Source organism: Vulpes vulpes, chromosome 12 (assembly GCF_048418805.1).
Source record: "Vulpes vulpes isolate BD-2025 chromosome 12, VulVul3, whole genome shotgun sequence".
Lineage (NCBI taxonomy): Eukaryota > Metazoa > Chordata > Mammalia > Carnivora > Canidae > Vulpes > Vulpes vulpes.
Genome location: NC_132791.1, coordinates 37,806,249 through 37,832,698, shown reverse-complemented (window position 1 = coordinate 37,832,698; position 26,450 = coordinate 37,806,249). Strand labels below are relative to the sequence as shown.

Here is a 26,450-nt window from a genome sequence, read left to right as displayed (position 1 = left end):
TGCCTTTTCCAACACCATATTTATTTTTTTTAAGATTTTATTTATTTATTCACAAGAGACACACACATAATACACAGAGGCAGAGAAAAAGAGGGTGGAGAAGCAGGCTCCATTCAGGGAGCCTGATGTGGGACTCAATCCTGGGACTCCAGGACCATGCCCTGAGCCTCAACCGCTGAGCCACTCGGGAGTCCCCGACACCATACTTTAAAACAAAGTTCTCTACACTGATTTTCACAAAACATTTCACAGTGATATTTATCTCTGAAAAGTAATAAGACTAGGGGATTTTTTAATTTTTTATTTGTTTTGCATCTTAGTATATTTTGCTTTCAAAGTTTTTAAGTTAAAAATAACAAAAAGTACTAAACCGATTGGCTAATATTTCTGGACAGTATGCCACGGGTTTAATCATGGGATAATAATTGTCTAGTACTCATCTAAATTCATTCTGCTATTGCTATAATAGGAAGTAGGAGGCCTTGAAAGGGACCCTCTAGAATCCCCAGGGCAAGTCCAAGCTGAGTGCATATCTACTCTCCAGGACATACCTCAAAGGAATCATGGTGTGTGAGAGAGCTATTTACAACTTACTTTGTGTATAATCAGCAGAAACAAAAGATATGACAACAAGTATAAAAGCCTCCATCTCTTTCCCTCTTTCTCCTCTCTCAGGGGAATTCAGCAAGGGAGGGCCAGTGGGCATTCACTTCAGTGTCAAAAGGGCTTCCAGAAAACACATTTTCTGTGGGGCAGGGAGGAAATATGGCAGGCTTCCTACACACACACACACACACACACACACACACACACACTCACACAAGGTCTTTGTTTACTGAGATCACACATAAAAACTGTTAGGGGCCAGACTTCTGAAAAGAACATTGAAAAAGCCCCACAACGGGAGCTACTACTCAAAATAACTGAAACTGAATGAGGCAGGAGGTGTCTATAAGGAAAGGGCCAAAGGAAGAAACAAAGAGGCACAGGAATGATAACTTCAGAATAGAGACACATTACCAAGAAAAGGATTATAGAGTCTGGGATGCTTCTTGCAGAGTCAGGGCCCATTTGAAATTTTATTTTATTTTTAAACATTAAACATTCAGGTAGCCATTTGCCTGATAGGCACTATAAAGTCAGAGCCTAAATAAACAAACTAACTTCCATGTCAGCTCAAGGCTCTTCAGTTAGGCTGGCCACAAGCCTGGATCAGTTCTGAAGTATATGTGTTTTGGTGACTGCAGTCTAGCAGTGCAGGGATGTGGGGAACTATCTGAACCCATGAAAAACTTGGAAAAGAGTGAAAAGACAAAATTTGTTTTAAGAAAGACAGTGGGAGAGAGAGAACCCAAAAAAAGTTCCTTCAGAGGACAGAGGACATGGCTGGGTATAAGATCTGTCACATTCCAAGCTGGAGAAAAGTACTGATACAACTTCAGCCTAATTTCAGTTGTTAGACAATGCCAAGCAGCAAGAGGAAAAATTACTCAGATAACACAAAGAATTCAGGAAGACCATTAAAGTGAAATAGATTTGGCAGTAAGCTAGTCAGGAGCTCTTGTAAGAAAGAGCAGAGAAAAAAAGAAATTAATTACCCAACATATAAAGATGAAGATGTACACTAAATATTGCTACAAAGTAAATGAACACAAAAACTGAAAAAAAAAAAACATAAGAAAATAAACTGCTGCTGGATGTGCAGATAACATATACCTTAAATTTTCAGGCTACAATTTAACTAAAGATAAAATCCTGGGCCTCACCCTTTTCAGCCACAGAACCCCATACTGAACCTCAGAAGGGACAAGTATACAGAAGCTAAAGTTCAAGAATAAAAACGCTGCTAAACAATCAGAAAGGAACTGGTGAGTCTGAATGTTATTGATCCAGTCTCCCCGATACAGAATGGCCAGAAATATGCCTGTTCTCATAGAGGCTTTAGATGAGGCATGGTTGTATCCACAGGAACAGGGCAATAATGAGAGATATATCATACGGGAACAGTGTAGGACACAGGACAGTCCTCTCTAGAGTCATCCCAGAATAAGGAACTACAGGATCAAGGTGAGAGAGGAAAGAGCGGGAAGGGTCAAGGAAGTGATTCTGCTACTCAACAGGTTGACAGACACAGATGATTACTGCATCAGGGTGCAGGGTGGGCACACCACCTCACAAGAGCCAGGGACTGTTTAATTGGGGTTCACTCTCTTTCTGCCTCGGGAGCTGGTCCTCTTGGGTGAGCCAGGGCCCTCGGCTCTGTGACAGGAGCAACCTCTGCAGGTATAATTATAGGAGATTTTCACAGCCACACACAACAATACCTTATTTTTATACTGTGAAATGTGGGATAGAAGTAAAAAATCTCTCTTTCCTGGTAACACCCTGCAGAGCCTGATGGACCATGAATAACACTGAAATTACATAGACTCTTTCTTCTAGAGCCCTCAAAGGGCTTTACACATAGTATTTATGTGTAGGAGGAAAGGAGAAAATTTCTATCATACTCCTTTTAAACAAGGAAACTGAGGTCCATCACTACAGTCTTCCCCCACATTTGATAAATTGAACGGACTTGAAATTAAGACAAAGTTCTTTCAACTATCACACTAGAGTTTTACTAGAAAGCCTTTTACCACATGAAGACTGGCTTATTTGTCCAATTCTTGTTTTACATGGGTTTTAGCACTGAAGAAAACGTGAATGAAGTTATTTGTAACTTGCCATGGATGAGCTTTATACTTGAAAAAGAGAAGTACAAAATCTGATTATTTTCAACTGGTTTACAATCATTCTTGTAATTGAGTATTCTAGAAATTGAACACCTCAGACTATTGCTGACAAGCATATACATTGCCAAGCCTGACAAGTGACATGAAGTGAAATATATATTTTTTTAAAGATTTTATTTATTTATTTGAGAGAGGGAGAGGAAGAGAGCATGTGAGCATGATTAGGGAGGAGACAAAGAAGAACAAGCAGACTCCCTGCTGAGCAGGGAGCCTGACACAGGGCTCCATCCCAGGACTCAGAGTTCATAACCTGAGCCAAAGTCAGATGCCTAACTGAGCCACTCAGGTGCCCCTTAAATTTCGAGTATATATGCTTATATACCCATGTTAAGTTTCTTTCTGCCCTCAAGGCTCAATTCTAACTATTTTAAAGACAGGTAATATTAAAAACTCCCCTGGCTTTGGTGTTAGACCTCTATTTTAACCCCAGAGGCAGTACCTTATAAAGCTTATCAGTAAAGTACCAATTCAGAGCCTTGTTTCCTGTATCCATAAAATGGGAATAATTATATTTTTACTGTGTAAGGTTAGTTAGGCTGAAGGAGATGACACAGATAAAGCACTTAACTAAGCATACAGCAGGGACACAGTATACGTAAAAGATACTTCCCCAGATATCACCCCACACCCCTCTCAGCACACTCCCATGAGAACTAGAAGTTTGAGACAAAGAAGGAAGGGGTTTTGGGGGAGTTGGTGAACATTAGTAACATAGGAATAATAATACAAGCAATTAGGGAAACTAGAAAATAATATCTATTCAATTAGTCTCCATCAGGGGCCAGGTCATCAACTTTCAAAAGACTTCCTAGAAAGCTGTGTTAATTAAAAAAGACCATAAAGTCTTTGTCTAAGCTCTGAGAGACTGATCATTATAGTCTTCACTGGTGGAAGGAATGAGGTGGCACATTTCACACTGCTATTCCTGCCCCAACCAAGCCCTTCACAATTAAAACATAGGTAATTTTTCGAGTTTTCTTTCATGCTAGTGGTTTGACCTATGAATTAAAAATAAGAAGCTTTGGGCACCTGGGTGGTTCAGTGCTTGAGCATCATCTGCCTTCGCCTTAGGGCATGATCCTGGGGTCCTGGGATCAAATTCCGCATCAGGCTCCCCACAGAGAACCTGCTTCTTCTTCTGCCTATGTCTCTGCCTCTCTCTCTCTCTCTCATGAATGAATAAATAAAAATCTTTTAAAAAAATAAGGAGCTTCCAAGGAAGATAGGTCAATAAAAGGTGAAGAATCTCTACCCTTTGGGGACTAAAAAACAAAAACAAAAAACCCCCAAAAAGCTGAACATGTTAAACAGCAAACTGATAGACAAAACCAACATTCTAGGTCAGTGGTTCAAAGTGTACTCCTCAGCCAAGGCACATTATTAACATTACCTAGGAACTCATCTGAAGTGCGCTTGGCACTAAAGACCTGAGACCCAATGTGACAAAACCTAGGGGTGGAGCTCATCCATTTGTTTATGCAAGCCTGTCAGGTAATGCTGAACAGCATTAAGGTTTGAGAATCACTAGCATAAATAAATGAGAAAATCAAAAAAGAACTGGGAAGGCAAAAGCTCTCTAGATGGTATCTTAGCTTTAGAAAATATAGGCCTCTTACCAAAGAGGGTGGGTGGGCAATGGTAAAGGAAAAAAAGCAGCACACACCAGGGCATAAATTGCAAGATGTCCCAAAATCTTACTCTGAAGAAGAGATGGAATGCCAGAGAAGGAGTCTCTTAAGAGGGAAAGCCAAAATAAGCAAGCCACTTGAGCAGTGGTCTGTCCAACGCCACAGATGCTGCAAACATCAGAAGAAAATGATTTGAGGATAGACATTAATTTCAGCATTTAAACTAAAAGTACTTTAAAATGATCCTGGTAACCTCGAACTCAGCCACTGGGTTTGTTCCATTCAGCCTGCCTTTCCACAGCGATCAAGAGTGAGGATAAATGTAACTATCTCTAATGAGGGGAAAGAGTCTATTTCAAGTAATGATCACCAAGCCACTGAATTTTCTTTCTTTTTTTTTTTCTTTTTGAGGAGGTGGCATTTTTTTAAGAAAGGAGTTCACTTTTGAGAAAATGGGTGCATTTTACTCGATCTTACTTCATCAGAGGCACAAAATGGGACACACCAAAAGGGTTTCTTTTCTTCCCAAATTTAACAATACCAAAAGACAAAAATGTATGTGAGAAAGTGGAAAAGGGAATCTGAGGGATGACATAAGATAGAAGAATGTGTTATGTGCCAGAGAGCAAGAAAACAAATATTACTCCCAAGAAACTCAATGTCTCAAGTTACCCAGTTCTGGCCCTTACAAAAATGCCTGATCCTGGGAAATAATAAAGTCAAACAAAGAGTTGCCCTGATTGCAGTGACTATGCCAGAAGTAATATCTCTGCTGGAAAAGATTAATATGGCCTCAGGTACCTTGCATCGATGAGCAAATGTATTGGTTTCCATCCCTATCAAGGAAAGGGAATGGAAGCATGTGAATGACACAGATGTTAACAGTCTTGAGCAGGATTAAGTCTTTGGCCCTACCTTAAACCAATTATGGTTAGAAAAAAGTTTTAGTAGCCATACATAAAACCAAGAGACAAAATACAAAGAACACTTAAGCTGGATTTAATGCACAGTGGTTGTCTAGAGATAGAGATTCCTCTGGACTAGCCCTTTGCCCCAATTGACAGGACTTAAACTCACTATGAAGAGTAAGGCTAAAGGAGGCCACAAATTGTACCAACAGACCAGAGGAATTCCGACTGCTGTAAACAGGAGAGCCAGGGGAGCCTTTACCATGCTGCCAAAGTCCATAATGTAGCATGCTGAAGATCAATGAATCAACGTGGTTTTCTTTGCATGCAAAGTTTGAACACAGGTAATGATAAGAAAGGAAATGGGAAGGCAGATTGAGGCTTGCTGTTCCATACGGTAAAAACTTTCCCAATTCAAACATAAGTCATACTGTGTATTGTACAATACCTCTCCAAATCTGTTAAGGATCCCAGGCAAAAAGAATGTACAACATACAAAGTTGATTTCTACAGACTGTCCACCCTCTCGCTAACCACAGCCCCTATTCCATCCCAAGGACACTAATCCTAACTGGAGGAGGTCTAGGGAAAATGAAATGCTGCAGTATTCTGTACCAGAGAGATGAAAAGTAAATATAAATGCCTCCTACCAGCAGCATCTCTTTGTTACTGTGGGTCTCAGTAAGTGATGAGAAGAGAAAGTAAAAGAGAGTTTCTTAAATTTTCCTTGGGAAATTTTACAAAGTATTTTTTCAAGCATATTTCACTCCTAAATTCTAGTGGCTTTAGAGGCTAAAGAATGCAGCTCAGTAGACAAAATAATGCTTTATAAATGATAAAACACATGATTTTCTTTTGGTTTGTTTTTGGCATTAGTAGCCTTACCTGAAGATAGAGCTACATATGTCATCAACTTACCTAATGGTAAGCAATGCTGTAAAACATCATTTGCTCTCTATAGGCTTTTCTTCTGGTGATGTGAAGCTCTTCCCAAATTTCACAGGCCACCCATATGAAAACAGTGCTCCCAAATCCCTACCTATTCCTTACCTCTCCTGTGAATTTTAGTACGGTACTTTCGAGTTCCCACTAGAGCAAAAAAGCAAAGCAAACAGGTTCACTGAAATCTTACCTTTACTACAGCTCTCCCCGGACTTTGCTATCTTTTGCAATGTTACCACCTTAATCCCATTAACAAAGACTCAGAACCACAGATCATGATTAAAAGCCTTCTCCTTATTTCCCAAACCCAATAAATGGGTTTACTGAAAGCCTATCCATTCTTCCCTTCCAAGTTCTTCAACTGCCTCCTCACACACACAGATTTCCCTCCTTCCAGATCATATCTAAGAAGTACATGCTCAGACCTTTGCCATAACCCTTAAGTGATAATGCCACCTTTATCATTTCATACTCACCAACCAGTGCCATATATCACCACTCCAATTGTCAAACATTCTCCTAGATGATGTTTAGAGCTCCCCACAAATTACCAATTAAAAGTTCCTTCCAGACCCTAGTTCTCTACCTTGCCTTTCCAGCTTTATTTTTTCCTCCTTCTTCATGACAAATACAAGACAGTCTCATTAGACTATTGGATGTCTCTTGCATACTGATTTGGACTTTCCTAATTTGACACAGTTTACATGCTGCTCTTTCTAGAATACCTTCTCCTGCATTATACTTTTGAAAATCTTTGTTTTTCCCAATGTCACTTCTACAAAGTTTTCTGATACCCCGAGGCAGCAGAGGTCTCCTCCCCAGTGTTCTACCATCCTTAGGGATCTCCCCACTATACAACTTTAGGCTGTAAATACATGTTTTTCTTTCCTTAAGGAGCTTATGTCTCTTTGTATTCCCCCGTAATCCCTACTACACTGCTTTACACACACAGCAGATAGCCAACAAATACATGCAAAATAAATAATAAATAAATCTCTTAAAATTCATAGTGGCACCAGTAAGCCAATGCTACAAATATAGTGATTTTAACTGTGCCTTTATTCCATCAGATCCTCAACAAACACCCTTAAGGCAGGTAAGGGCCAATAATTTCTATTTTATAGAAATTCAAGATGCATGGAGGTTACTATTTATGCACAGAACATTCTTCTGAGTATAATTTAACCTGTAAAGGTTCAGTAACTCCTTCAACATCACCTTGTTGGTTTGTGGTGTGTTTCTATGGAAATGATACTTCTCTTGCTGGACTTTCCTTCCAGCTTACTTCAGGATACCTCTAAAACCTGACACCATCAAAGCAATCTTCCAGAGATGAGAAAACGTGCAACACTTTCTCTACAATAGAGGTGTACAAGATTTCTCTCTGCCTCACAAGTTGTCAACATATGCTGAAATCTGAAATACAGAACGAGAAAATAAATACTGGCATACTTAGCCTCTTAATTTAAAATTTACTAGACTTTGAAGTAGAAGCAAGTATGAAAAGCTCCTGTTATAAGCTCTTTAAAACATGTATTGATTGACACGTACCTGGAAAGAAAGTAATCGGCCCATTACACTGCCCTGACATAGGAACACATTTCCAAGACACTATAAAAGTGGCTTACAGACAACTGAAAATAAATTTCCATCCCCAATCAGTATCTCCTTTATTTCAAGCCAGAAATAGGCAACTACAGCCTATGGGCCAACTGCTACCCTGCGATCTACTTTTGTAAATAAATTTTAATTGAAACATAGCTATGCTATTTTTTTATATCATCTATGATTGTGGCTACAGAGACAGAGTTAAATAGTTGCTATAAAAACCACATGGCAAAAAAAAAAAAAAACCACCACATGGCTGCCTAAAATATTTACTATCAAGACCTTTATAAAAAAGGTTTACCAACCCCTGTTTTAAAGTGTGCAAAAAGGCAGCCTAGGTGGCTCAGCGGTTTAGCGCCGCCTTCAGCCCAGGGCATGATCCTGGAGTCCCAGGATTGAGTCCTACGTCAGGCCCCTGCCTGGAGCCTGCTTCTCCCTCTGCCTGTGTCTCTGCCTCTCTCTCTCTCTCTCTCTCTCTCTCTCTCTCTCTCTCTCTCTCTCGTTCTCTGTGTGTGTGTGTGTCTGTGTGCGTATTCTCATGAATAAATAAAATATTAAAAAAAAAGTGTGCAAAATTTTATCTCTCTCCCCAGCAACATCTCTTTCAAGAATCTTCAGAAATAAGAATATAGTGCAAACTAGAGTGTTCATGTTGAAGCTACACTCCTCTTAAAAGAACTGGCGACAACCTCAACATCCACAAACCAAGAACCTATTACATAAATTATGGTACAATGATTTACTAGGAATCCATTAAAAATTATGATGGATATCTAGATTTACAGACATAAAAAGTATCTATAAGACAGTTTAGTGAAATTTAAAAAGCAAGTCATGTATCTATAATCATTTTATGCAACTAATTCCCATCCCTACATTTGCATGTACAACCAAATGAAAAAAATGACTTAAAAGATGTTAATGAAATGTTTCCTTAGTGGCAGCTTTTCATACAGTTTTTACTCTCTGTAGTTTGCTTAATCAGATCTATACAAATGGATATGTATCCTTTACACAAAAGATGTAAAAAAAATAGTTTAAAGCATTAAAACTTAAAATGAAGGTACAAAGTTTACATTCTGCATTTTATAAAGCACTAAATTTTTCAGAAAACAAAGGATATTTTTTGTTTTTGTTTGTTTGGGCAGGCTTCTGGTTTTGTTGTTGCTGTTTAAATTTTTCCTTTTTCTTTGTTTTAAAGGTAAAAAGGCTCTTTTTTTAAAAGATTTTATTTATTTATTCATGAGAGACACACACAGAAAGAGAGGCAGAGACACAGGCAGAGGGAGAAGCAGGCTCCATGTAGGGAGCCCGACGTGGGACTCGATCCCAGGTCTCCAGGATCACACCCTGGGCCGAAGGCAGGCGCCAAACCACTCAGCCACCCAGGCGTCCCGGTAAAAAGGCTCTTAAGCCTACTATTAACCAGCAACCTAGGCCTTAGCATTCCCACTATATATGGCAAAAGTCCCCTACAAAAGTGTGTGTGGGTTAGGAAGAGGAAGAGAGGTTAACAGAATAGTCCCCTGAATGGAAATGTATTAATTCAATCAGTGTCTTGCTTCAGGGTTACCATAAAAAGGTTCATAAAGTACCCAAAAGCCACATAAGATTTTAGAATTATGCTGCTCAGTGACTGATTCTCAGTGAAGAGTAAGAAGGGAAAGATTTTTCTCCATCTCCATTTTCCTCAATAAAAGTAAGCTTCTGCAAGATTTGCATATGTAGGGGCGCCTGGGTGGCTCAGTGGGTTAAGCTTCTGCCTTTGGCTCAGATCATGATCCCAGGGTCCTGAGATCCAGTCCCCTATTGGGCTTCCCTGCTCCAGTGGGGGCCTGCTTTTCCCTCTCCCTCTGCCTGCCGCTCTCCCTGCTCATCTCTCTGTCAAATAAAATCTTAAAAAGAAAAAGAAAAAAAGATTGGCACATCTGTTTTTTAAACTGGTAATGCAAAAGCCCAACTGTATACATGATACAAATATTAAGACCCAAGTAGAACTGCTGATAAAGAGACACTAAGTCAACACTGCATAAGACTTGAAAACTAACCACAAGAACAACAGAAGGTGAAATTGCTAATAACAACCAACACAGCTCACCCTCTCTGTACCAGAATTCCCAGGCATGATTACTAAGTGAAGTAAAGGAGGTTCAGAAAGTTTAGAGAACTTTCCCAAAGTCACAGAAAGAAGAAAGAAATTGAAAAGCAGATACATCTGACTCCAAAGTCAGGACTCTTCCCACCATGCCAGCTAATGAAATAGAAATTACATTTCTAATTAAGTACTACATATAAATTTAACAAGCTAGAAAACTTGAAGATTCTGGTTTATAAAGATACTAGAAAATGACCATGTCAATTAATTTCTTTACCAGTAAATTATTTTAAATAGTGTTTTCTACATTATTTTCTCAGAGTTAAATGTATCCATATTCTCCATTTTTACATTTACACACATATGATTGTACATATTTTTGCAGATATGCTATATCATTATATAAAGACTTTTTCCACAGTAAAATTATTTCACTACTATGGATTAAACAAAATCTGTGCCCTGAAAATTAATATTTGAAAAGCTGTACATTGACATTACTAATTTTTTTACATTGGCATTTAACCTACACTATTTTTCTTTTTGATATATTCTCTTTTAAAATTCTGCACAGGGATGCCTGGGTAGCTCAGTGGTTGAGCGTCTACCTTTGGCTCACGGTGTGATCCCGGAGTCCTGGGATAAGTCCCGTATTGGGCTCCCTGCATGGAGCCTGCTTCTCCCTCTGCCTATGTCTCTGCCTCTCAATCTGTGTCTCTCATGAATAACTAAATAAAATCTTAAAATAAAATAAAATTATTTAGAGATTAGCTTTTCCTGTGAATTCCCCATAATTGCACCTCCAAGTTCAGGATAAACAAAACCTTTAATACCCAGACGGGGAAACTGAGGCTTTGCTATGTCTCCTTTTTTGGGAGCATCAGAGCATTAGGCTTTGTTTTTCTGATCACACAGTTCATGGATCCCTGGTGGCGGCCTTAAAGATAGGACTCAAAAAAAAAAAAAAAAAGATAGGACTCTATAGCTGTATCCCTTTCCATCTGGAGCACCTCTAATTTTTGTTAGTTCTACGTATTGACCTCTTTATAAAATTTAATTTGAAAGAAAAAAATTCCTAGCAGATCCTACAACTATTGCTTTTTTTTTTTTTTTTTGGTAGCAGGCTTGAGTTACAGATGGATAAAGAATGAGGCAGAAGAAAAAGCAAAAACTTTGGAGTTAACTTTGTTGAATACAGATTTTAGACCTTTATTTCCTCAACTGTAATTATACCTGCCCTAAATGCTTTTCAATAACTGAATAAGATAACATGGGTACTAAATCTAGCACATTGCATGAGCTAAGAGATGCTGTGAAGTTATTAGCTTTTAATCCTCATTCTTTTATTCTTAGCAACAGGTGAAAATAAAGGTTAAGTCAAATATTTATTTTAGATCTGAAGATGCAGTATGTTCAAAGTAAGGTTGGCTAAGAGAAACTAGATGTTAAGCAAAATAATAATGTTAATCAAAGGTCATCTATAACAAAATTAAAGTACTACACAGGAGAATACAATTACTTTTGATAAAACATAATCCAGGATTAAAAAGCCCAAAAAGAAGTTCATTTAGGGGCACACCTGAGTGGCTCAGTCAGTCAAGTCATGATCCCGAGGTTCTGGAATCATGCCCCACATTGGGTTCCCTGTTCAGCAGATCTGCATCTCCCTCTCCCTACTCATGCTCTGTCTCTTGCTCACTCTCTCTCAAATAAATAAAATCTTAAAAAAAAAAAATCTTGCTCAACAAATAGTTCCATTCCCAAGCCTTAACTACACTTAACGCATTGCGCATGACTGGAACGGAAGATAAAATATTGCACGGATACAGATGTATGTTGCTTGCTGCTATTCTGCTCAATTCCAAGAGATGTACACACTACTAGATTTAGTGTGACCTTAATTCCATGAATACAAGTGAATATTCACAAAGCCAGGTCTTACCTCTTAAATCAAACTTCAAGTTCTACTATCAAATGCTAATAATAATGAGTATAATAAGGCAAGAAGCTTCACTCAGGCACATGATTAGAAATGAATATACGAAGGTATACAGGACTTCGGAGAATATGCCAACTTTGCCTCCAGTCTACAGTGAGCAATAACTGATACCACAGAGATAACAGCAACGTTCTGACATCGACAAACGCCAACCTGGGGAGAATTGTGCAGGGTGGCAAAAATGCAAGACTAATGGATGACACAAGAAGACTCTCAACAAAAAAAAAAAAAAAAAAGGAAGGAAGGAAAAGAAACTGCCAATCCCTCATCTCTCCTTTAAGAAATTAAAATATTTTATTTAAATTTACCTCATTGTTCCCCAAAATTCAAGCCTCCCAGGGCAAGCAGAAAGAAAGGGATCTACAGTTTATTCAGTATCTACTTGGTACCAAAGCTTCACATGTGTTATCTCATTTCATCTTCCTGACAAATTCTCAAATTAATCGTTCTTTCTCGCATTTTGAAATTTAAGAAAATAATGGCTAAAATGACTTATACAAGGTCCCAAAGACTAGTAAGTTGCAACAGTGGAATCTAAACTCAGGTTCCATCTTTTAATGCCCCTCACAACCCCGAGATCTACAATTCCAAATACTAATGTTGGGTCCAAAGGGAACAGAAAAACACTGACACAAGTATTGATACTAATAAAGTTTGATTTTCAGGGGAAAAAATCTTAAATCAACTTTAATTTTCTTATTAGGGAGACATGATATCAAAGTAATGCTACTCTTTTCCTCTTGGATTATGAAGGGAAAATTGTAATAAATCAAATTGGAAAAGGTTGAAATAACCACATCCTTTTTATAATCAAAAACTGCTTCCATGATCAGGATAACAAATATATTTTTAGATACTCTAAATGTACATGACAGATTCCCCCCTCCTCAATTTGGCACTATTAAGGAGTTTTTCTACTATTAGGATAAAGAATTAATTTCGAGGGCAGCCTGGGCGGCTCAGCGGTTTAGTGCTGCCTTCAGTCCAGGGCCTGATCCTGGAAACCCCGGGATCTAGTGTCACGTCAGGCTCCCTGCATGGAGCCTGCTTCTCCCTCTGCCTGTGTCTCTGCCTCTCTTTCTCTCTCTCTCTCTCTCTCTCTCTCTCTGTGTGTGTCTGTGTGTCTCTCATGAATAAATGAATAAAATCTTAAAAAAAAAAGAATTTTGAAACTGGCTGTAAGTGGAAAGAAAAAATTTCAGCACAAAGTAAGTTTAATATTCTTCTGAAAACTGAGCAGCCGCCGTGGCCCAGTGGTTTAGCGCCGCCTTCAGCTCAGGCTGTGATCCTGGAGACCTGGGATCGAGTCCCATGTCAGGCTCCCTGCATGGAGCCTGCTTCTCTCTCTGCCTGTGTCTCTGCCTCTCTCTGTGTCTCATGAATAAATAAATAAAATATTAAAAAAATATATTCTTCTGAAAACTGCACTTTAGAATCCAGAACTAAAAACAAAAATCACCAGAAGACTCCCAATATCACTTTACTACATCCAACAGAGTAATAGAATGATAATAATAATTTTAATGTATTTTTAGGACATAAGGTAAAATATCTAATCAATTCATCTAAACTTTGGAGTGCCACATCCATACATAAATCCTGATTTTTGTCACAGAGTTGACTGCTTGTTGGTTTAAGACCTCCCATAAATAACGTGAACCCATCTGTTTATAAAAACAACCAACTATATGGATAACACTAATCTGGTCAAACGCAGAAGGTCTATCTTGACAAAATCATCACTTTACAGAAATATCTAAATCATGTACCCAAAACACTCTAATTGGGCACACAGACTCACCCATAGTTTACTTTTTGTACTATCTTCTCAAGTTAAATTTCTATTACATAACATTAAAAAAATAACTTATCAAGAGAAAACTACCTCAGTTTACGACTCTACAAGTTTTTCCTTGCTATCTACTTGGCAGTTATCAAAATGTACGTGCACATACAGGCACACACATACACAACTCTATATATGTGTATATATATATGCATTACTAAGGAAGAGAAAATGAGACATCACAAGAACATAAAAATAGGGAAAGTATTAAGGTTGAAAGTGAAAAGAAACAGAAAGGCAATTCAAAATCAAAAATCAAACTATTATGGTATTTACCTATGGTATCTAGGTAAGCCCCAAGAAATCCGTATTTCTCCTATTCATTGGGAAAAAGGCTCATAAATATTTTATCAAGTCACAATGCAAAATCAGAAGGCTGTTCCATACACCCGCACTTTAATTTCTTATAAATTAGCTGGAGTCAGATAAATCATGAACGCAATCCTGAGTGTTATATGTCATATGCACTATTACAACCAAAATCAAATCATACACACCTCAGCTAACTATAAGCCTCAACAGTGAATGAGAAGGCTTTAGAGTTTCCCCTGGAGAGGGACTGGGGCAGAGGCAAACCTACAAAATGGATATATCTGAGACAACTGCAAAGCATGAAAATGTCCTAAAACCCTGAAGATGTTGACGTGGTTTCACAACAAAGTCCCTTTACAAGATCCACAGCCCAGATGACTTGCATCTTTTAAACTGCCCTATTTCCAGAATTCCTGATTTTAAATCACACTGGAAACCTTTGGCTACAATTGAATTAGAATGGTTCAGTTTACCTCTTCTAAACGCCAAGGGGGGAAAAAAAACAGGCACCATACTTAAGTTTGTTTTGTTTTAAACTGGACCTTCTGCATTCCAAAATTGTATCCCTCTGACTAATATAAACCGTTATTACAGAGAAATGGTTAATAAAAATTAAAAAAAAAAAAAAAGGAAACCAAATCATCCAGTGAAAGGAATGAGGGAGTAGTAATGGTAACATACAGTACCATGAGCTGCGGTGGCCTCCCGGTCAGTACTGCAAGGTTAACAGATCACTCTTGGCCTTCAGGCAGACAGCAAAACACAGCCTGGGGAAGGGGGGTGGGGGTGGGGGACAGGGACCAAGGCCGGGGGAGGGGGCTCTCGCTCGGGTAGTTTACACAAGCAGGCAGCTCAGCTCCTTTCGGGCGCATTCCTCCTCTCTATCTCCCAACCACTTTTCGTGTGTCTTGTCATATTTTCTTCAGCTGTTAATTGTCCAGACTGCAAGACTTTAAACAGCCACAGTTTAGGAAAAAGCGAAACCCTTCTAAGTGACCATCACAGCAAATCAGCTTCATGCTGGTGGGTAAAATTTTCCAAGGGAAGTGTTCTTCTGATAGTTCCTGAGTCTCTAAGTCACCCCCACCCCCACCCGCCGCCACACACACTCCCCTAGAGGGCTAAATGCACTGTGGCAATAAAACATTCATGCGACTTGGAATTTTAACACAATGCCATTTCCCTAGTTTAACCTGAAAGGAATGCACTAGTCACAACAGACTACATCATCCTGCCATTAAACCCTGCCAAGGAACCGCTTTTTTGGCCGTGCTGGGCCAGCTTTGACGGGAAAGGAGTACACAGACCCACACACTGAGCACAGAGGGGCCACCTCTGCTTCCTCAGGCCTGTCCAGCAACACCCTGCTCTTGAACATGACCCTTGACCCTTCACATTGTGACCGGCTTGTGATGCATGTGTCACTCTGGAACTTCTGCAGAGCCACACACTGCGCAGGCCATTTGCTGCTCCCTCTCAACAGGATTTGGGAGGATGCCAAAAGTTCTTATTATTACTGCTACTACTGAAACTCGTAGGTTTAAGTGTGGGGATGCTTTTTCCCTGTGTCCCAGAGTGGTCTGTTTTTCTGTTTCCTTTGTTTGTTCAGGACTTTTTAAAAAACAAACTTTGCATTTGCATTCATAATTAGGTTATGATTACTGACAAAATGGTTTGCTTTTGGGACTACTTATCAAAGCTGCTGGTTCTTTCACATTTAAGTGACATTTAATTTAGATTTACAAAATACAAAAACAGAAATAATTCTCATTTCTCCTGAGAATCTTACAGGAAAAACTCAAAGGGGTTGAATTCTACAACATCTACACTTAACCATTCCACGTGGCTGAAGTGCTATTACAAAACAAGCAACAAATCAGATCAAAAAATTCCTAGATTTATTGATTTGTTGCTTTATTACTTATGCAGAGATTTCTGCCTTCCAAGGAACTGACAAACCAAGAAACAAAACTATATGTACAACAAATTAAAAATTTAAATCACATTCAGTTTTAAAAAGTTTTAATTAAAACTTCCACTGCTATAGTATACCTTCCAGATTTTTTCTTTTCTTTTTTTTTCACTTTTCTGATTACTCATTTTTTTCCCCTTTTCTGATCATTAACTATTTTCCTATAGGGCACTTTCACTTTCAACATTGCCCTATTTTTTTTGTCTTTATTTCTCCTCTTTGCTATAGTCACAGGTAGGTCTAAAATGCAGCAAGTCTTTCCTTACTGCCCTTAACCCTGAACTACAGCCAGGTGAGTGGTGAATTATCCCTACAAAAGGGAGAAGGTGTTCCAGCTTTAACCTCCTAGGGTGAGGCCATGTGCCCTTCTCAGTAACAAATGAAGAACAACTTATTTCATCTAAGAGAATACTCTAAAATACAAAATGATGATCTTTAAGCAAGTTAACATGCACATATAAAATAAAACCAAACTGTCTTCTTTAACGTAATTTTTGTCTCCTTAGTAGTTGGAATTAGTCTTAAGCCCTAGTTAAAAGAATTTTTTCTTTTTCTTTCCTTTAAACAGACATTATCATGCCTTGAAAAGTCATTCTAATCCCTTCACCTTAGCCAAACCATGCTAATTCTAGATAGGAGTACAGCAATTAACTTAAAAAAAAGGGAGGGGAATTATATTTAACTTGGAGGACAGAGAGTAAGAGATCAACCCAACAGAGAAGCAAAGATTAAGGTAGCCTAAGCTAAATATTTCCATTTCAACATGTAAATCAAACTCATTTTAATCTATACTAAAACACAGCAAAAAAAGACATGATTTTTTTCAAGTTACCTGACTTATTATCAATGTATATTCAAATATCAAATTTTATTGTTTTATTGGGAAACTTACTAAACATGAGGAGAGCATCAAGTCAAGGTAAGAGATTAAAATTACAAAGAATACTTGCCATTTAAATCCAGACACTTTTTTTTTCTGCTTGTATCAAATTAATCAACACAGTGATCCCAAAGTATCTAGGATGAACATTCAGGAAAGAAAAGAGTGAAGGTCTGTGAACACGCAAGAGGCATGTTAAATCCTCTCAATTGTGATGCATTTCCTTTGAAGACTTCTGCAATTTTGAGATACATCACTCAAGAAAGTGATAATCTATCTTATTCTATTTCTCAAATTGTCAACCAATTTTATAATGTATTCACTGTGATGGTACAGTGATGCATCATAATGAGGAAACCATAACATGGTACAAATACCACAAATATATGAAATTATATCAACAACATAGAACTTTCTAGAAAAGTCCTATCAGTAAGTTCACTGAAAAGCAAGAAGTTGTAAAAACCCAAGTTTTACAGAAATAATAACTTATTTTGGTGAGTACATTTGAGATTATCAAATCTGTGATAACCACTGGTGATTTTCATTTTCCTTTAAAAAGAAAGCCTTACCATGTGAAACGGCATTTAGAAATACAAGTGTAAAGGTTTTGTAAGCTACCTTTTAATTTCTAGAAAGCAAAATAGGTGAGATTTTTTTCACTGACTTCTATTACAAGGAACACAAGCACTCATATGATAACTTATTCTTCTTAACAAGAGTCCACTTGGAGCCAGAGGATTGGCTAAATCAACCACCACTACCCCACACTCAGGCAGTTAACTGACGCTAACCCTAAATTAAGGTAAACCTCAGAGGCAGAGATAAGAAAGATAAGGAGATGCGCAGATCTGCAGATGGAGAAGGGAAGGAAGAAAAAGAAGATGGTGTAGGATTAAAGCAGAATGAAAGAAAAGCAAGCTACAAGCAAAAAGGCAGTGAGAGAGAAACAGTGTAGGAAAGGGCTGGAAGGAGTGACGTGGAAACCAGCAGAGAAAAGGAGAGAAAAGAAGAGGGAGGCTGAAGGAAGAAAAGGGGTGGCTGGGGGTGGAGAGAGGCAGAATAGGAGCCCAACACCACAGTGGATCCAGCAGCTGGCCAGAGATGCTAATTCAGCGCTTTAACAAATCAATGCCACTTGAAAAGTACAATGCGAGCCCTCACTGGGTAGATGTCAGGGGACTGAGAAAATGCATTCTCAAGTATTTCACATTAAGAGGGAATAATGTGTTAATTTATAACTCTTCACCCTATACACTTGGATTATCTATCTGTGTCAGCGATTTGACTTCTTAAATTTATCAAAAACGCACGCAAAGGGAGGCAGCTTCAGCTTCACCACTGGGAAAAGAAGGTTTAGGTAAAGCCTGTCCTGGGTAGTACTGCAGTTCTATTCACTTTCCTATCTGGGCTGAAGTACTGGGGAGGAAAGGTAGGGGCGAGGCAAGAAGGAGTGAGCCTTCTTCCTTCATCTGAAGGAGAGTTCAAGGGAGGAGGAGAACTCTATGGTTCAGTTACTAATGCAACAACAAAAAATAAATAAAGGCTTTCTTGGTCTGTGGTTGATTGCATTAGGTACCATCCGTCAAAAGTGACACAGAAGAGAAGGAATAACTTGAATCAGCAACCCGAGCTGCCATCATCAGAATTTACTTTACAGAAACTTACTTAAGTCTCTCAGCACACCCAGTGGAAGAGAAGCTGCTGACAATGGGACTGTAATTAAACAGTACTCTCACCATGCCACCAGAGTTCCATAGACAGAGCTTATAAAAATAGGAAAGGAAGGGAAAGCTAAGCTTATTCTATTTGGTTAGGTTTGATACAGGGAGGGGAGATGTTAACTGACATTACATCCTACTCTAATGTTCCTTTCTTAAGAAAAACCTATTTTATTAGACATCAAATTCTTGGAATTGTTACCAAATTGTTCCTTAATGTAAACTTAGCTCACTTTTAATATAATGATAGCATCATTAGAGTATTTCTAACCTGGGAGAGATTCTGTTGGAATTTTGCTGCCAAAATTAAAGCATTACCAGACTTAAGTTTTTAAGGTGCAAGTTCTGTCAACACACAAAGAGAAGTGTCTGAAAATTGGAAATAAACAGAAGGGACTAAGTTTCAAAAAAGTGTTTTAATTACGATCACTTCTTCAAAGATATTAAGGGGGAAAGTGGTCCTACATATAAAGAACACAAATGACTGAACTGGAACTGTTCTGAGTTTCACTTTAAGACTTTAAATTATACAAAGCAGTAAACTGTTGGGTATTTTTATTTGCAACTTGTACAACTGCAACAGAAACAGACATTCTCCTTTTTGAGACATTCATATGTAAATAAATGCTGATGAATGGAAATGAGATGCTATACATGATGGGCAACATTCAACATTTAGTTTTAAAAAAGGTGAAGTTACCTCACTCACTGAAGCTTGAATATCTTCCCCTCTACAACTGGGCACAAAAGGAATGAAAGACAATGATGGACCTTCTACCAGTTTCTATTGGCTAAACATCACCAACAGAGGTACTTACGACAGAAAACAAACATTCTTTCAATCTTATGTTCTGCATCTTTTCTATGACATAGCATTACACAGAGTCACTTTTTAAAATGCATACTTGATTAGAAACTGAAATTATAAACAGTCAGAATTTTTACAGCTGCACCAAGCCAACGAATTAAAACGTCCAAAATAGTATCATTATTTAATGAATGTTTTATTTCTTTCAGAGGAGATAATTAATAAGGAATTTCCTGGATCAAGACCATGGAGTACACTACATTTCCTTTTCAAAAAATCTTAGAGGAGACAGAATATATATCCTAGGCAGTATCCTTTCAATAGGAAAGGATCATACTGTATGCATTTCCAGGGCCTCTATGCCCTAAGAGTAGGATTTGTCCTATCCCTGGACTTTGCATGAATTACCATTGCTGTCTGTCCCATCCCAGCTATCCCTGTGTAAACTATTCTTATCATTATTGGTACCATTAATCCCATTCTCCCAGAACCCTCCCCCACCTCACTCACCTAAGGGGTTAAAAGACTTCAGTACATTTGTGACTTGTCAGTGACATATAATACCCGGGTCCTTCATGCAATCAACTTTTACTTGACATGTATTTGCTCATCACAGGACCCGCATTACTACTGGGAAAATGAAGAAAAACCTAAATTAACACTTGACATTCAATATGGTCAAGTCCTTAATTGGCTGGGCTTCCTGAGAAAGCAATTTTCTATTCCCCAAACTGTTCGCGTGTCATGTGTGGAGTGCAGCTCTTGGCCATCACTGCTGTCCCTCGCTCCCTCTAATGAGAGCAGATGAATTAGTGCTACGTGACACGATTTGAACAGGGCTTCCTCCTCTTCCCCTCCCCCCAATCTTTCTCCTATACCAGTGACAGCTGTGTGGCAAGGGAAAGAAAGAAAGAAATGCAAGAGCAAAGAATCCTGTAAAGGATGATCATTTTTTTTAAATGAACCTTAAATGTCTTGTTGAAACTCCAGAACAACAGGGTCATTTAATTGTGGAGGTGGGGAAGGGGGTTGTTACGAAGATCAGGGGAATTATCTGGCTATGGTTGATTTGGGTTGTATTAACTTCCAGCATGTTTCTTCTATTGTCGGCTAGTTGCAGTATTAGATTGCACTGGCCTAATTAAAATGGAATTTACATCCACTTAAAAACGTTTTTAAAGGTCTGGAGAATGGGTCAACTAGAAAAAAAAAATGAACAGCATGAAATGATTATTATTCTAAAATAAACATACCTCTAAAAGAAAAGTCCTTTCAACGAATGTTTAAGTCACAAAGAACCCACAACAAAACTGTCACTATACTTTGTTTTCAAATACTGTACAGCGTCTGAACTTAATGCCAACCATCATCCTATTTGAAATCATTTAGTTACCTTTGAGTGTTGAATTACTGCAACAAAATTAATTGAACACTGATTTCATTCTATTATTTTGGAGAGAGAGGGAATATATTGCACTTTAGACGTGCTTACCTAGCTCAATAAGAAACTGAATGAATGCATGAAAGGAAGGCAGGACAGAATCTGCTCTATTCAAAGATACTAAAAGGTAAATTAAAGCGATTTCTCTGGGTCTTCACTTATTCATTTTGAAACCAAGGAGGAAGTAATTCTAAATGCCTCAATTGCTTAGCCAATCCAATTAGGACCAAAGACAACTGGGGGAGGGATGAGTGGGAAAGCAGTTTGTCCAAAGTACATACAGGTAGTGAAGTGAAGATCATTAATGAAAGTCATTAGCACCTTAACATTTTGGATCTTTACTCATTTTTATTTAAATGAGAAATAAAGCAAAGATGCTACCTGTGTACTAGAGATTGTATCAAGACTGTGCTGGTGCCATAAAAATTAATGTAAGCATGCAAAATACAAACTACTTCAAGTACAGTCCCCCTGCCTCAAATAAATAGCTTGATCATTTTATTAATCATTCCTCTATAATTCTGAATACAATTTAATATTTCAGTAAATTGTGAAGTAAATTTGCATACATAAAAATACGGCAAAGCCCACTTTTGCACTATGCTTAATTTCCGCGTTTTATATTTCTGGAGAACAATATGAAAGGAAATGAAACTTCATATTTTTCTTTTAGAAAAGTCAATTTATAACATAATTTTAATATTGATACACTAACAGAAGACTAACATTATTAATCATTTTGGGATAGCTTGGACTTCCAAATTTGTTGGAAAATTATTCACCTCAGGGACACTTGGGTGGCTCAGGGGCTGAACGTCTGCCTTTGGTTCAGGTCCTGATGATCCCTGGGTCCTGGGATCCAGTCCCACATTGGGCTCCCCGCAGGGAGCCTGCTTCTCCCTCTGTGTCTTTGCCTCTCTCTGTGTTTCTCATGAATAAATAAATGAAATCTTTTAAAAAATTATTCACTTCAGGCAATATGAGTATAATTTAGAAGTATTTTCACTGAAGCAAAACATACAAACGTACACACTCTGTATGTTATCCCTCCTGTGGCCAAAGCACTGATATTTCCAGTATTGTTAAGATCCCTTTTGAAAACACACCTGAGACAGCTTGTGAATGGGCATTCTATCAGGTGTTTAAATGAAATAAATAGATAATTTGGTATTCTGGAAAAGTAGCTCCATCTAATGCACCCAGTTAACTGCTACAGTAGCATTATCATCATTGAGCAACAAAGGGCAGTGTATTCTGCCAATAGCTTTAGGGTGACCTTTGCAATGCTGACTAGTCCGTCAAGTTCCATCTCTGAGATGCAAGGTATAGACAGGGATGGTTTATTAACTGAGTTAGGAACCAAAGACCAGGGGACTCCAAAAGGGTAGGCATTTCATATTCTGAAATGGAGCTGCTTTCCCTACAAAGAGAAACAGTGCACCATGAGGATCCGGCTGAAGAGCCCCATGTTCTCTCCCAGAGCACTAGCCTTCTGTGTTGTAAAACTCCCAGCTATTAGGAAAAAAACATGAGCATCGTTTTCCTCCTCAGCTCCATTTCTAAATACTGCAATGAAAACCCAACTGTGAATTGCTAAAATGGGATCAATGACAAACTCTTGAAATAAAGCTGAAAAAGAATGTTGACATCATCTCAGAGTTTCAAACAAATTGTGATAAGTCCTGCTTTATTTGAGATAGTTTCCAACCACTACTACTGGGATGGATCGATAGAACTCAAGAGGACAGCAACATGGGTCATAAAAATGACTCTTTACAGAACTGAGAAATTTCTTCAAGGATCACCTATAGAAAATCAGCCTTTTTGACTCAAGAAAAGTACTTTTTGATTTAAGAAAGTTAACTGTGACTATGGCAAAGTGACATGCTTAAACTTGATATTCTCTTAGGGATGAGCACGCTTTGAAGCTCATAATAAACTTGAAATGGTTCTGTGGAATGTTAAGGCTTAATGTAGATGGTTGGTGCCACTGTCATGCCTACACAAAACTATGTCAACCTGGAAATAACTGAATTAACAGCTTCAGGGTATTTAGAATTGAAGGTTTGCTTCCCCCACCCTCCTTTTTTTTTTTTTTAAAGAATTTTACTTTAAACCACAAGAAGCTGTATTAAGTTTCCAACTTGTTTAGCACAGCTTAAATTAAAATACTTATTTCAGTTTAGAAAGGCATAATGTTCACCACCCACTTCGTTCATGTTACCTTCACATTATACCATTCTCAAAAAGTATAAACACAGCATAGAGAGAAATTATTGCTTTAAAATAGATGCAAATATGGAACAACAAAACAAATATAAAGCACAAATGTCATTTTATAAAAATTAATAGCTTCTAGAGTGTATTTTTCTTTTATTCTCCACCACCCTCTTTACTTCAGTGCTCTCCTCCTCTTGTATTAAAGATATTTCTTATCTAATTCCCAGTTGAAAGGTTTCTGAAAGTAGTAAGTCACAGCTGTGTTGACATGAACTTGAACATGGCATACCAACGTCATTCAGACACATGTACAGATGCTTCGTAACAAGCTGCACCAGTCACTTGATTTGAAATACCTGACTTAGAGTAAAACAAACTGTTAATCTCTGATCTTTTGTCTAGTTCAGTTCTTCTGTGCAGTTTTGGAAGCCAACCAACAGCTTATTATGTTTACATCGGGAATGACTCCCTTCTGATTGGTGTCTGATACTGTCCAGTGATGCTGCTCAACAAGGCCCTAGACAGAACCTAGGCATACCTAGGCCCCATTGGCAGATCATTTTAACAAGATGCTCTTGTTTCCTGTTCCCACAAAAATCAATAACAGGATGACCTTCAATTTGAATTTCAAACCAATTAATTACCTGTTCTCTTGAAAATGTTGATATCTGATTTGCCTGGAGAATTTCAATTATGAATAGATTATATCTTTTAAAGAGCCCCTTCAAGAAATTTAAATAGACACTGAAAACTTCATCTTAGACAATATAAATGATGTTTTCTTGAAGCTTGTATCAAATATTGGCCTTGCCTGAACTGGGATGGGGAAGCTTTCCCCTTGTGGTCCATCTTGTCCTCATGACATCATAATCAATTGCCTGGTAAATTACAGCAATCCCACAAAGATTTAGGGCCAAGAATCACTGCTGAAAGGTGAGATGAAAAGCTTTTTATAAGTGGAATTCAGCTTTTCATCTACATCAATGACTGATAAAAATCATGGGATTCTTTTCAGAGTTCAGAAATCTCCCTTACTTTCTCTTTAATTCTAAAATTCTTACTTTTCCTACCTTTATTATAATACTTTGACCATTTTTTTTGTTCTGCTCACAGGTTTTTTTTATTTGTGGGTTATAAGAAGAGGAGTTAAACTTCAAAACTATCAGTACCAGAAACATATTTACCAAATCTTTTTTTTCAATTGTGGAAAAAAATGAATTTGGTTCATCTAAGTGGGGAATTCCCAAGATGAATGATCACATGCAATGAAACTATTATCTTCATCCATTAAAATATTATCTAAAACAGAGGTTTCTATCTGGCAGCCAGTAGGCTGAATATAGCCTGCAGATCAGTTTTGTTTGGACCACACACTTTAAAAAATATTTGAAAAGGTTGCCAAGATTTAAAAATCAGGAGATTTCACATAAAAATCTTGATTTCTGGCTTCTCATTTAAAAAGACAGGTGGAGGAGAAGGGTTAAGAGGAGGAAGGGAAGGAAGACGAGGTAGAGGAGGAGAAAGAAAAGGGTGAGGGAAAGGAGGAGGAGGTGTTGGAACCTCTCCCAACTTGGGCCTGTGTTCCTACCTGGTAACAACTGGCTAAAGCTGAAGAGCTTTCTGGTCCACCACAGACCCCACAAGACTCACTCCACCTGTTTAATTTACCTTACCTCCACATGCCCTTTTAGGCAACTACTGAAATTAAAATGTCACACTACTCCAAAGACAGTTTGTGGAGCTTGTGGAAGAAAAAAAAAGGGGGGGGGGCATCTAGGAAGAGATTTAAAAATACATATCTCATGGGCTTAACCAATGTAAGACAGTGGGTAGCAGAATCTCAAAACACACTTGTTTGATAAAACACAAATGCAAAGCAAAGTCATTTTCATAATTAAAATACTTTTAAAAAGCAAATCCAGAACTGATGATGTTGTCTTATATAGTGAGTAGTCTGACAAAGATTTACACTGGTTTTCAATCAACCACATGCTTCTCTACAGCCCAGAAAAGATGTTCACGTTAAACTACTGCCCAGATCTATGTATCCATTTTGTTCCTTCACATGTTAACACTTCTGCACTTCCTTTCTAGAATGATCATGTAGTTAAGTGAAAACTGACCCTAATGTGAAAATAGAATATAGCTTCAAGGTAAATTTTAAAAATCAACATGTAGGATGCATTAACACTGTAGCAAATACTCATCTTTACTGGCTCCACATGTATGCCACAATATGGCATTCATATATTTAAACTAAACAGACATTATTGCAGGTTCAAATGACCCCCAAAATCATGTCATATTTCTTTAAAAATGATTATTACCTAAAAGCAGATGTTTATGACAAAGTCATCAAGCATTCCTATTTGCTTTTCTTTTTTAACTGAAATGAAGTACAAGAAGAAAATCTTTTATATTTCACTATTTCCAATGAATCACAGCAACACAGTATTTCTACCTATTAGTGGATTTTTCAAATTAGGAGCACACTGTATTAGCAGAAGAAAGAAAGAAAACCTTTTTCCTTCAACTACACTAACAGGCTATCTCTGATGTACTGGACAAATACAGCAATGCACTAAATAGTTCATAACACAATTTCATAAAAAGTAAAATTTACATCAAGTTTGGTATAGTGTTTTGAAATTATATTTCCTCTTTGGCCTACATTCTTGAAAGATTCGTTTTTAGTTAGGTGTTTCCTTCCTAAGAGGGAAGCATTTTTCTTACATTTTCACCTTTAAAAAGTAATCCTTGAATATATGCCAAATTTACATCACAATCAGACTTTAATCCCCAAATTTTCTTGACTCTTATCAACTTAACTTTAATAGTTCACAAAATCACAATGATCATACTAATTCCTTAACTCCCAGTTGAAATCAGAAAAGAAAAAAATACCCTAAGTATGAGCTCAATAAATATAGTGTTCGGCCTGATATCTGAACAACAATATGATATATTCCTTATGGGAAGCACTTTTCCTTAATATCCATTATGTTTGAAATTTTAGCAATTAGAAGCAGATACCTGGAACTCAAATTATTAATATACCGCTCCCCGCCCCTTTTTATACTTCTTTTGAAACCATCTCTTAAGGTACTTCTTAAAGAGATGATCCTATGGGACAGCATGCATATAAATGTTCACATTATTTTCTTTACATCTTGATATAATCTAAGACTAAACTTAATCTCTTTCTTTGTTAAATAGCTCTAGAAAAAAAAATTAAAACCCCTCGATTGTAAAATGACAAAAAAACAGGAGTGCCTGGC

At 37.8% G+C, this 26,450-nt stretch overlaps 1 protein-coding gene across 12 annotated transcripts in view; it reads right to left on the bottom strand.

The window, feature by feature from the left end:
• The window catches only part of BNC2 (basonuclin zinc finger protein 2), a 433,488-nt gene that overhangs the window by 252,187 nt on the left and 154,851 nt on the right, over window positions 1-26,450 (bottom strand). The window contains exon 1 of one of the 12 annotated variants that reach the window (XM_072728216.1): window positions 14,817-15,180. The exons of 10 other annotated variants lie outside the window; for them this stretch is intronic. In XM_072728216.1, coding sequence (XP_072584317.1) covers window positions 14,817-14,819 — 3 coding nt within the window. In that variant the 5' untranslated portion in view covers window positions 14,820-15,180. Of the gene's footprint in view, window positions 1-14,816; window positions 15,181-26,450 lie in introns of those variants that run through there. One more of the 12 variants, XM_072728218.1, reaches the window with a different exon arrangement.